The sequence below is a fragment of the Triticum aestivum genome, chromosome 2B (genome assembly GCF_018294505.1).
Source record: "Triticum aestivum cultivar Chinese Spring chromosome 2B, IWGSC CS RefSeq v2.1, whole genome shotgun sequence".
NCBI lineage: Eukaryota > Viridiplantae > Streptophyta > Magnoliopsida > Poales > Poaceae > Triticum > Triticum aestivum.
The window spans coordinates 45,491,464-45,504,131 of NC_057798.1; the positions used below are offsets into that span (position 1 = coordinate 45,491,464).

General features: G+C 47.8%; 1 protein-coding gene and 1 pseudogene across 1 annotated transcript; one reads left to right on the top strand and one right to left on the bottom strand.

Moving 5' to 3' along the window:
• Positions 1-1,112: 1,112 nt before the first annotated feature.
• Positions 1,113-2,294, bottom strand: LOC123040299 (probable 2-oxoglutarate-dependent dioxygenase AOP1; annotated as a pseudogene).
• A 6,644-nt stretch (positions 2,295-8,938) lies between these two features.
• LOC123040300 (BTB/POZ and MATH domain-containing protein 1-like) lies at positions 8,939-10,520 on the top strand. The gene is made up of 2 exons (XM_044463183.1): positions 8,939-9,078; positions 9,160-10,520. Exon 2 carries the CDS (start codon positions 9,198-9,200, stop codon positions 10,281-10,283), a length of 1,086 nt encoding a protein of 361 aa, XP_044319118.1. The 5' UTR covers positions 8,939-9,078; positions 9,160-9,197; the 3' UTR covers positions 10,284-10,520.
• The last annotated feature ends 2,148 nt before the right edge of the window (positions 10,521-12,668 follow it).

Here is a 12,668-nt window from a genome sequence, read left to right on the forward strand (position 1 = left end):
GCGGCGCGGTGTGGAGCAGCTCTGGCGCTCCAACGAGGAGCCGCAGATGCGAGGGCGCGATCTTGGCCCGGTGGCTTGGGGCGGTCTTCCTCTGCTTCTCTGCATCAAGGCCAGGCGTGGTGGCGGCGCTGTGCATCGAGGCCTCTGTTCGTGATGGGATGTTGCTGCTGTGGGATCTGGCTCTAGGGGTGGATGCGTGGAGATGCAGGTGGGCTGGCCGGATTTGCTGTTGACCAGAGGTTTTGAGGGTTGGGTGAAAACCCGTTTCTGCCTATGGCTGGAACCTGTGACGGCGGCGTTTGTGGACACCGTAACCTTGAAGGCGTCGACAGCATGCTCTCTCTTCCTCTGTGAGACACAACTTCGGGGGAAACCCTAGACCCGGAGGGTCGGTCGTTGGCGGCGCGTAAGCGTCCTTTCCCTCTTGAGGGCATCGATTTTGAAGTTCAATCCGGTTAGAGGGACCGGTGGGTGTGCTAGGAGGTTGGTGGAAGGCGTTGGTGTGGTGCTGGGGCTTCTGTAGCAACAACGTTGATGGGGGCGAGTGAAGTCGGAGGCATGACAGTGGTTGCGGTAGTCGGCTCTTCTTCGGCGTGTCCGTGGGATTACCTCGGTTTGTTTGTTGCGGTGAAGTCGGAGCTGCGGCGGCGGGGCCCTTGTGGCAACGATGACAAGCAACGGGCGGTCTATTCGGTGGTCTTCCACGGCGCCAACCTTGTATGGTTTCTCCTTCGGATCTCTCCTTCAGAGGCGATGTTGTGCTGCCCTCGGTGCAGGTGGCTGAGTTCTAGCAGGATCTTCATGTGTTTCTGCACGGCTTCTGCGGTGAGGGTTGAGTCGATGTTTGTTTGCAGCGAAGTCGGAGTCGCTTGCTCAGGGATTAGGGGCATCGATGACGTGTGCTTGGGGAGAGGTGATGACGATGACGTCTGTGTGCTAACTCGACAAGGCACTCTCCGTATAGGTGTGTGTGGGGTATCTTTTGTATGTGCCGTTCAGCGGATTGTGATGGTTTTTGCCCGGTTTTCCGCTAAATTAACCGGGCAATTCTCTTCTGCTTATTTAATGGATGAGGCAAATCTTTTACCTCTGTCTCAAAAATAAAAAGTTCATCACACAGCTGCTCTGTCTAGATGTTTAGCTACTCCGCAGAAAGCCTTGAGCGCGTCACCGGATTTGCGGCCGTCCTCCGAGTACTGGAAGGCGCAGTACTCGTACGGGTCGCAGGGACGGTAGACCAGAGGGTGGTCCTCGTCGACGAGCTGCTCCATCGCCCGCACCGTGGAGCCTTGGGTGGGCATGCAGCCCAGCAGCGCCGAGAAGCGCTCGCGGTTGCTCGGCGTCCTCACGCGGTGGAGGCAGGCCCGCACCCGTCCGTTGGTCACCACCTGCAGCCAGACGGTTCATCCATTACAGCATCGTTCCACTTAAACAAATTCAATACACTGCTGAGGAGGGGAAGAGAGGTATATGGCTTTACGTTGAGTAGCTCGCCGGCGACGATGACGACCGTGTCCGGCTCGGGGGGCACGGCGAACCAGCTGCCGTCCTTGAGCTGCACCTCCAGGCCCTCCACCTCGTGTTGCACGATGGTGGTGGTCATGTCGTAGTCACGGTGCTCCGGCAGGGTCACCTTGGCCGCGTTCTCCTCCGGGCAGATGCCGTAGTACGACATCCGGAAGCTGTAGCAGAGCTGGTCGCGGTGCGAGTCCAGGGCGTGCTCGTCCCGGACGCCCAGGCCTTCCAGGACCATCCTCGTCACCGTCTTCTCCAGGCTGACAGCATGCTTGGCGAACTCCCCGACCGTGTCACTGGAGTGAAGCAACAACAATGTTGGGATCCATGCATGTCAAAAAGATAGAGCGGATGATGAAGGATCATGTGCTAGCTAGTCTAGTCTCTCTCACCAGAAGGCGGGATTGCCCTGCGGCCAGAGGAGACCGACGAAGTTGCTGATCTGACCGGCGTCAGTGACGTCCTTGATGCGCATGCTCTCGTACGCCATGCCCGGGTATCTGCCCGATGTACCCTCCGTACTGCACGTCGCTGTTGGCGTTGCGCTGCTTGGCCTCCGTCGGGAGCGCGAACAGCTCCGGCATGGCGCGGCCGAACAGCGCCTGCCGGATGTCCTCGTCCAGCCCGACGTGCTGGACGTGGACCACGACGCAGCCGTGCGCCACCATGGACGCGGTCACCGTGTCCCGGGCTTCGTCCCACCCTGGCCGGCCAGGCTCCAGCCCTCGAAGGTCGACCTTGGTGATCTCCATGAGCTGCTGCTCAGTGCTGGCCGGCATTCTGGGTTTCGTGAGTGAATTCGTCTCCTGGATCTTAATTGGTGTGAATGGCTTGATCGTAGCAATTTATAGCAGCGTGCGTCCAATCTAACGCTGGTGCTAAATTAAAAGACACTTATTTTGACTCATTTTGAGGCGGAGGGAGTAACTAAACATAGTTTGGTAGAAGTCAGCATATGGTCACGTGCAGAGTGGGTGATGAAGAATCATGTGCCAATACCAGAAGCCGGGGTTGCTTAATCGCAATTTATAGCAGTGTGTGTCTAATCTAAGGCTGGTCGTAATGGTAGTACGATAGCTAGTACCATGCATGTCAACTAGGCAATTTTGATGAGATGTCATAGCATTAAATGAAGAAAGAGAGGGTGTAGTATCATATTATAATACCGTATTATATTGAATGCTATGCTACTTTGTGTCATGCATGTCAATAAATAAAGTACTACATGATACTATGCATTAGGTTGGTCACAATGGGCAAGAACATAAGGTAGTAACTTACACGCTTCCCTAGACTATGTTACTACCTCCATAGTGGGTAGGAACATCTATATAGTGTCATGCAACGATGTATTTATTAGGTTATAGATTCATTGTTTCTTGGAGTGTGTGATGTTCCGGTAACTTAGCTAGTTACCACAAGCACCTCTCTCTTCATTAAATATGTGCCACATAAGCAAAGTTGTATTGGAGTGTGTGTGATGTTACTCCTAACTTCCTCCCCATTGTGACCAGCCTTAGGGATGTAGTATCATACACTAGTATCATATGCATGACTAGTATATGATACTCCCCATTACAACCAGCCCAATACTCCTCTGTCCCAAAATAATCAAAGACACTTATTTTGAGGCGTAGTAGGTAGAAATCAGCAGATGGTCATGTGCCCAATAAATGTTTTTAAGTTTTTGCAAAGGCCAGTGATAGGCGTTGGCAGTCCAGCCGAACAGTTGGGCCGGACTAGCCCCAGCCGCCCGATCCAGCAACTACGAACCGTTCGATCCCCGCATTGACTTCCTTTCTCCCTCTTCGCCTCCACAATCCCTATCGCATGGATTTCCACCTGGCCGCCGGCCGTCACCGCCTCACCTGGGCCACCTCTCATCGCCACCCCCGCGCCGTTGGTCGCCGCACTCGCCGTCGGGATCCACGCATGCAGCAAAAAGCTTCGCCCGTGGGTTGTAGCTTCCCTCGCTGGTGATGGTCGATGTTCCCGCAACGCTAGTCGCCGGTTGCAGCTCCGTGTCGTGCTCGCCGCCGATGCTCGCTGTCGACCCTCGCAACAACAAAAAGTTGTCAAAAAACAGCTTTGTGTCGCCGCACCCTGTTGAATTATTGAAAACCTGGTTCCAGCAAATTGAAACTATGGTTGTAGCAAAACCAAACTGTGGTTGTAGCAAAAAAAATCATTGATACAGAAAAAACGAAATCCGGTGGAAGCATTTTTGGGTGTTGGTTCGAGCAAACCGCCCCGTCGGTTCCAGCAAACCTGGTCGTGGTTGCAGCACTCCCCCGCCCCCTCTGGCCAAACTCGTCGCGGTGACCCCCTGCAGCTCGCCGCGGTCACCCCCACTGCTTCCACGGTCACCGGTTCCAGCAAAAACCGGGCGCGTTTGTAGCTCTTGCCTCAACGGTTGTAGCATTCCCGTGTGCTCCGCCGTCGTGCCTGCCGGTCGAGGTAGTAAAAACTCCGTTGCCGGTTGCAGCTTTTCGCGAGCGTGGTTCCAGCTTGGTTGTAGCAAAACAAGGTGCCGGTGGTTCCACTACCCGTTGCACCAAAAAAATGTGCGCCGTCGCCGGCAACGCTCGCCGTCACCTGGTTGTAGCAAACCCAGGCGCCGGTTGTAGCTTTCCCCGTGTCGGTTGAAGCAAATCACAAAGCCAGTTCCAGCTTCAGCACCAGTGGCCATCACCTCTAGTCCTCGCTGGTTGCAGAAACGTACGACCTCGCCAAGGAGATCCACAGCCATGGCTTCCCCGGGTTGGAAGCAATCCATGGCCTCCCTTTGCAAACACCTTTTTCTGATCTGGAAAACAAAAATGGAAGAAAAGGACTCGCGGAAGCTCGCCGGCAGCCTAGGAGAAGGATACAGCCGCAACAGGGAGGCGGAGAAGAGAGCGGCGCGTCTGGAGGAAGGAGAGAGAGGGGAAGGTGGGATCTGAACGAGTGGTCGAGAGAGATCTGAACGGAGGAATAGATGTGGGTAGGACCGGCCTTGTCTGACGTGGCCACGTTGGGAACCAACAGGGGACGATGGATCTGGGCGGTCGTGCAACCCGCGCGCGACCGGCCCAAGCTTCAGCCGGTCCGCCGGTCACAAACGTTTCCTTTTACAAATGACCTGTTGCTGCTGCTTAATTGTAGTTTGCTAGGCATGAAGGCATTGTCGGCCTCCAACGGCATACGGAGACCCTAGGGTTTATACACGCATCGCTGCCAAGGCGGTTGGTCTCTGAGGTACCTTTCTTATCACCAAACATCTTGTTTGATCTTCACAATCCATCCTAATATCAGTTCATCAGGATCATCACCGAGTAATCCTCCCCTGAAAACCAAGGCACTTCTTCAAGATCCTCTTCCTTTCCTAGATCCAATCTTTTCTACGGTGGCACGATGGAATTTAGGTTCGATATGAGAACTAGTAGTGGGTGCTAGTTGTCTGACTTGCAAGTTGCAATGATAGATAAAAGGGTGCTTGGATACAAGGGACTATTTTTAGTCTGACTAAAAATAGTCTCTTTTAGAGGCTAAAGTTCCAAGCACCCCTGACTAAAGAGAGGCTAGGACTAGTCTTGAGGCTAAAATCTTTTAGTCATGGGAAACCTACTAAAATATGTATTAGCTCTCTCTCTCCTCATTTAATTCCTCTCCTTAGTTCTGGATTGGAGGGTTTGGAGAATAATAAATGCTCAATAACTAGATTTTAGTCTCTTTAGTATTTGGATCCAAGCATGGGTGAGACTAACAAGTTTTAGTCCCACTACTTTTAGTCATGGGACTAAAACGTATCCAAGCATGCTCTAAGGCATGCATAGATATGCATCTGAACATGGCAAGTCAATGGCACTGGTAACTCATTATTAGTATGAGATTGGAAAGTCTTGCATTAATTAGAAGTAACGTTAGTCTCCTACAAGTAGCAATCAGCATCATGCACATGCTACGCGGGTTTAATTTGTCTAGAGACCCTTTGACTGAACCCACACAGAGATTTGAGCTGGATCGGTCCATCCACCCACCAGTTATTTCTTAACATTCGCAAACGCTTATGTATATACGCGCATATACTCGCTTCTATAAACACACATATGCATACTTTTTCTCTATGAGCATCCCTAAGAAACTAATCCGGCATATCACCATGGGATTTACGAAGTCATCATAGGCGCCTCGTAGTCAACGGAAACATCTTACTCATTGAATGCGCATCATCGAAAATGCTGAAATAAATCCAGAAAAATGCGAGCACCAGGACTTGAACTCTGGTGGGCTAGGGATATCACTGTTCTCCTAACCATTCAATTACAAATTGGTTCGCACCAGTTATGACTATTATTTTAACGTGTCTGGCAGGTTGTCTCTAGCAATTTAAGGCACCGGGACAAAATGCGAAATGAGACCTTAAATTTAAATGAGCACTGTTTTGATATCGAGATGCTGCTTCTAGACTGTCTTTTTTTTTTTGCGTTTCATGGTTACTTTGAGTTATATATTGTAAGCTACAACTACTATCCACCGAGAAATTGAAGATCCGACTAAGAATCAATGGCGAATTCGAATTGCATTGCTACTGTAGTTGTTCCTCCCATCCACCCTTGCAGCTTACATAAATGTTCCAGACGAGCATAAGAGACTAACATGGTATTACTAGACGATTACAAGGCCTAGCGGGCCCACTCCTGGCCTGCAAGCCATCTTTAAAAAGCCATTTAGGACGTGGAGGCTGATCCAGTGTGCCTGGTTCTTGTCACCTTGTCCCAAGCCAGAGCATGCAAAAAACTTTTGTCATTGAGACTCAAAATCCTCCGAGGTTGTGGCTTCAGGGTCAGCTTCACTCCATTCGACAAGGACTTGAGCAACGGTACGATGATCCCATTGCCAGACACCACGGCGAAGAACCTTAACAGGAACCTTCACATTAACATCAACAGAAGGTAGGCTTGTAGTCACCTGATGAGTTGGACTGTTGGAGGCACGGATTGCTTCAGTTGAGACATTTGAAACATCGGATGGATGCGACCGAAAACTCAAAGCTCAAGCTTGCATACGACATAACCGATCTTCTGAAGAATTGTGTACGGACCATAGAATTTGAACGTTAACTTATTATGAGCGACCGAAGGTTGAACATATATGTTTGTAGCTTTAAGAAGACCATATCCCCTTCTAGGAAAACTCTCTGTTCTCTTCTTGCCTGCTTGAATTAATAACCACTCTGGCATGCATCCATTGTTGTATATCAACGGGAACGACTGAATTTGAAGCTGAGGTGTAAGATGCCAAAACATCTTGGAAAATGGATAAAGAATTTTAGAAAGTGACTTCCCCGGGCAAAATGCCAGTTAGTGGGGATAACTATCGATTTAGTGGATTTTTGACATTAACGATCTGACTATACCATACCAGGCGACATGCCTCAAAAACTAATCTCGGTTTTGGGAAGTTTCCGGGTGGTTTTGGAAGCTTCTAGAGGTTTCAAACCTTTTTTATTTTGGTTTTCTGTTTATTTTTTATTTCATATTCTCTTTCTCTTTTTCATTTTCTTTTTTCAGATCCATGAACTTTTTTTGAAATGTGTGAACTTTTTCAAAATCCAAAAACTTTTATCAAAATCGTAAACCTTTTTTCAAATTCATGAACATTTTTTCAAACTCATGAACTATTTTCAAATTATCCATCATTTTTAAATTTTGTGAAGTTTCTTTAAATCTTCAGGCATTTACTAATTTACTAATCTTTTCATCTACAGAAAACCAAAGGGTCATTTTTTTTATTCAAAAAACCAGGCGGGCGAGCGAGCCTAGCCAATCGTAGCGCCACGTTGGCCTGTGGCCTATGCTCGCATGCGAGAGGCTGAATGACCTGAAAAAAGGCGCTCTCTCCTCAAGGCCTCGCCTATGCCATGAGTTTATCACCCGAATAGGTCGGCCTATTTTGCTCTCGATCGGGCGTCAGGTGCAGTTTTTGACGCGCATGGGCATCCAATAGGAGGACGAACGATGAAGAGGCGCTCTCGTGTGCGTTTATGTCTCACTTCCTGCGAGACAGCAAACCGTGTTACCTGCTAGGAACCGGTAGTGGGCCGACCCACTAACCACGTGGTCCTGTCACGATTATGTCGCATGAACAGGTGAGATCCGGCTAGAATCCTCGCCGTCGTCGCCCTCCCAGCCGCATGAGTCTCCGTCTCTGCAGGATATAACCGTTTTTTGGTGGCGAATTGCAAACTCTCTTTTCTGAAACAAAGGCTCAGTTGCAGAAAACATGAACACAAAGGGGGTTCCTCTCGACCGTATGATGAAGAGTCAATCCGAAGGACACAGAGGCGATGGACGCTCGCACGCGATCGGTCAACTGAAGGTAAGCGTTTCCCAAAATATGATTGCAAAATGTAAAAACATAAAAAGGAAAGAACAAAAATGGGAGAGAAAATGAAAGGGGCATATAAAAGAAAAAGAAAAGGTCCTAGGACGCTCGAGGGCGCGCATTAGAATTTTTTTTTGAGGGGTGATAAATAACTTTATTCATCAAAAGCCACCTGAAGTGGGATACGGGTCTGGTTATACGGAACGCCAAACCAGACGTGGCGACCGGGACCTCTAGAAAGGAAAAATTTAGCTAAACCGTGTGCTTCATAGTTCGCAGCACGACACTCAAAAGTAAATTTACATTGAACATTAACAGTTCTAAGGCGAATCTCACTCATAATTGCTCCATATCTTCCTCCAGCATTGTGGCCAATGTCTGACACAACCTGTTTGTAGTCTGATGCAATGACAAAGTTGTGGATGTTCAGGTCCGCCGCCAAGCACAATGCCTCCCGGCATGCAATCGCTTCCAAGGATGCAGGGTCAGTGACACCCTCCAAAACCAGCGCCGAAGCCCCAATATAATTCCCCGCCTCATCTCTGCAAACTGCAGCAGCCGCTCCTCCTCTTCTGGCACGAACAGCTGCATCAACATGTATTTTGTGTGCCTTGGGAGGTGGTCTCTTGGGGTTCTGTCTTTGTTGCAGAGACTGAAACTCTCCTTGTCGGGGGCGTCGGTTTGAATCATTGATCACACCGAGTTCTGCCATGAAACTTTTGATGAAGGAGTGTGTCTGATGGGGGCTTTGAAAGATTGCCTCATGAATGACTTTACGGCGAGCATGCCATATCGCCCACGCCGTGACCGCCAACAAGGCAAAACTCTCCTGCGACAGGCTCTCGATCAAAGTGAACAGCCAATTTTTTACATTGGGTTCTGTAGTCGCCATGATTTTATGCATCACTTCCTCATCTCCCAACGCCCATACACTCCTCGATACGGCGCACTCCAAAAGCGAATGTCGCCAAGAGTCTTTTACTCCACAAAACCCGCACACAATCGAGGGCGCGCATCAGATGGCATAAGATAAGATCCAGCCAGCACACAATCGAACCCAGGCCCATCAACTCCAAAAAAAAAAGGAAGCTGAGTCGGCTTCATCTCCGTCTTCACCGTTTGCTAAAAAAAAGGTCCGTCTTCACCTCCGCCGCCGCCGCCGCGGCGCCGTCTCCGGTCGTAAGCTGGGTTCCGAAGGTTTGGTGGACTTCACCACGTCCTTTGCTCTCCCCTCTCCTTCCCCTTGATAAGTAACATGTTTTTCTTCCCAACCATCAGATTAATACCAATCTAGGGCACGCCGTCGCCGTCGCGCCATGGAACAATCTAAGTCGATGTCGATGTGCACCCCGAATTTGGCGCAGGTCACCCACATGTTCGACATCTTCGGCTACAGCAAGCACAGGGGCATGGGCAACGAGAAGTTCATCAGGTCCGGTACTTTCTCTGTCGGGGGCCACGACTGGTCCATCCGCTTCTACCCGGACGGGTACAGCACGGAAAAAGTCGAGAAGGATTACATCTCAGTTTATCTCGAGCTCATGAGCAAGGGAGCCAAGGTGCGGGGGTCCTGCGACCTGAGGTTGGTCGACCAGAGCACCGGAATGTCGGCTTCGGTGCACAAGACAGAGCTGAGGACTTTTGATCCTGCTGGCCTCAGTAGGTTTGCTCCACTCACTAGTAATTTCAAAAATAGAGGGGATGTTGAGTCTGCGTTCCTCGCGAACGATCGCCTCACGATCGAATGCATCGTCACTGTTATCGAAGAGCCATGCGTGACTGAATCCAAACCGTTCCCCAAAACCGAGGTGCCGGTGCCACCCTCCGATATCGCCGAGCATCTCAGCAAGCTTCTGGAAGACGACGAGGGGTTCGATGTCACTTTCTGTGTTCGAAGAAAGACCATGAGAGCTCACAGGTCCATTCTCGCCGCGCGATCACCTGTCTTCAAAGCGGAGCTCTTTGGATCGATGAAGGAGGCGAGGATGCCGCGGCGCGTTACCATCAAAGACATGCAACCTGATGTTTTCAGCGCCCTGCTCCATTTCATATATACCGACTCTTTGCCTGATGGTGACAAGAATGCTGACATGATCCGTCATTTACTGGTGGCTGCTGACAGATATGCCATGGAGAGGCTGAAGCTGGTTTGCCAAAGTATCCTCTGCGAGAATCTGAACGTTGACACCGTGGCAACCACATGGGCTTTGGCTGACCAGCATAGCTGCGACAAGCTTAAGGATGCTTGCGTTGAGTACATCGCTTGTTCGAATGCCATGGATGCTGTGGTGGAAACCCAAGGCTATAAGAATCTCAAAGTGGCTGACCCGTCTCTCATAGTGGATCTGTTGGAGAGGACAACAAAGGTTCGCAATGCATGGCTTGCCCATCATCATATATAGGTTGAGTTTCTACGTCGGTACTGAATGGTTTCCTATGACCTATATATGTGTTTTTGTTAAATCGCATGTTAACATTATTATTGGGATTCTCAAGTTTATGAATGGCGAGCTAGTTTTCCTAGATCATCCCATCCGAAATTGAACCTGTCAGCGATTAGTTTAGTCTTGGAAGTTCAATTTATCAGGTTGCTGATTTTATCCATGGATGGGATGAATATACAGACCGAGTGCTTTCTTGCCGAGTTTAGAGGTTCTCACTGCATGAAATTTACTGTTAATCTTCAGCAAAACTTGTCTTTCTTTTGTGCACCCGTTATTGAGCATTTTATACCCATATGATCTACATTTGAATGTAATGCTACGAGGCCTTCTCTATCAGAACGAAACAGTGCCAATCACAACAATAGCATGCTACTTCTGGAATTAAACACCATTAGTAGGATTCACATCTACACTGTCACAGTGCTCGGTGTGTGTTGCCTTGAAAATTTAATTCCAACATATATAGTTACATTAAGCCATTTGGGAGCATCATATATCATTTACATTGTGAAATATTTTGGAGGCCTGTTTGTTATGAGTGTATCATTGAATAAAACAGTTGTTTCTCTACAATTTTTCATGCTTGAAAAAGCTAGTCAGAGCTCTAGATTAATGAACCGAAGATGGAATTTGTGCAGTGAATCCTTTTGTTGATTATCTATCCAAGCATCACTTCTGTTTGAGGTTATGGGATTCGCCCTGTTCATACAATCTACGATTAATTGAAACCTGGACCGAGAGGTCAGTGATATTTGATTCGGGCTCTGCCCTGCGCTGTGACTGTAACTTGTCGAATTAATGGAAGTAGGCAAATATTTTTTTCCCCAACCATATATAATATGTACAATCTACAAATATTAATTGTATTAGACAATAGTATTATGAGAATTATTTTACAATGGCAAGTGCAAAACCATCTGTATTATTGGTTGTCGCTTGTCAGTGTGACATATATGGTCTGAGTCGAAGGGGACAATGTCAGATAAAGAAATAGAGGCAGCATCACCTTGCCCCACCTTACGTATTAGTTTTCATGTATATACGGTGATTTCAGCTTATATTTCTACTAGAAAGCTTAAAGTTTGAGTGTTTTAATGGTGCCTTTAATCTGAGTATGTTGCACGCCTCTTGGTGTGATAACCCGAGGGAGAGTATATTTTGTATCGCGAGCAAATCTCGTTTTCTGTATAGTTTATCAGCATAGTAAATTTAGCTCTATGCATTATTCAGTCATAACGATGGTCTGTTCATGGGATTTGTGCAGTGAATCCTTTTGTTGATTATCTACCCAAGCATCACTTCTGTTTGTGTTCATGGGATTCGCCCTGTTCATAGACAATCTATGATCAATTGAAACCTGAGACCGAGAGGTGAGTGACATGTGATTGGGGTGCTGCCCTACACTGTGACTGTAACTTGTCGCATTAATGAAAGTAGGCAAATATTTTGCCCCCGGTCATACATAATAGGCACAATCTACAAATAGTAATTGTATTAGACAATTGAGTTATACGTATTATTTTACAATGACAAGTGCAAAACCATCTGTATTATTGGTTGTCGCTTGTCAGTGTGACATATATGGTCTGAGTCGAAGGGGACAATGTCAGTTAAAAGAATAGAGGCAGCATCACCTTGCCCTACCTTACATATTTGTTTTCATGTACTCCCTCCATTCCAAAATAGATGACTCAACTTTGAGTCATCTATTTTGGAATGGAGGGAGTATATACGGTGATTTCAGCTTATATTTCTACTAGAAAGGTTAAAGTTTGAGTGTTTTAATGTTGCCTTTAATCTGAGTATGTTGAACGCCTCTTGATGTGATAACCTGAGGGAGATTATATTTTGTATCACGAGCAAATCTCGTTTCATGTATAGCTTATCTGAGATACGCAGCATGGTAAATTTAGCTCTATGCATTATTCAGTCATAACGATGGTCTGTTCATGAGCTGACACTTGGTTGCGAGACTCATTGACACACCAGTTTGCTGTGGACTGACAGATAACTGAAGATGGGTTGCTTCTTGTGTTAAGACCCCACGTGTGAGCCCTATTTCTTGTTTGATTTTCATATCTTGTCGTGATTGCGGAAGAAAGACATATTGTCGCTAGATTTTGTGACCTGATAACTAAGAAGTACCAATTAATGATAATGAGCTAGACTTGAGGAGAAGGTTCTAGAAAAATCAGAGATCATCATAGAAGGATATTTATAGAGAACTCTGTTGGCGTAGTGGCAAATATCCTAGAGACTTTATCTGTCACGGAGACTATAAATAAACACTAGGCGTGGCTCGTGGCAAATCTAGAGACATAATATCTATACTAAAATATTCAT

What these genes read in the sequence shown, in the direction of transcription:
- LOC123040300 (XM_044463183.1), top strand. Translation starts at nt 9,198, where the DNA reads ATGGAACAATCTAAGTCGATGTCGATGTGCACCCCGAATTTGGCGCAG.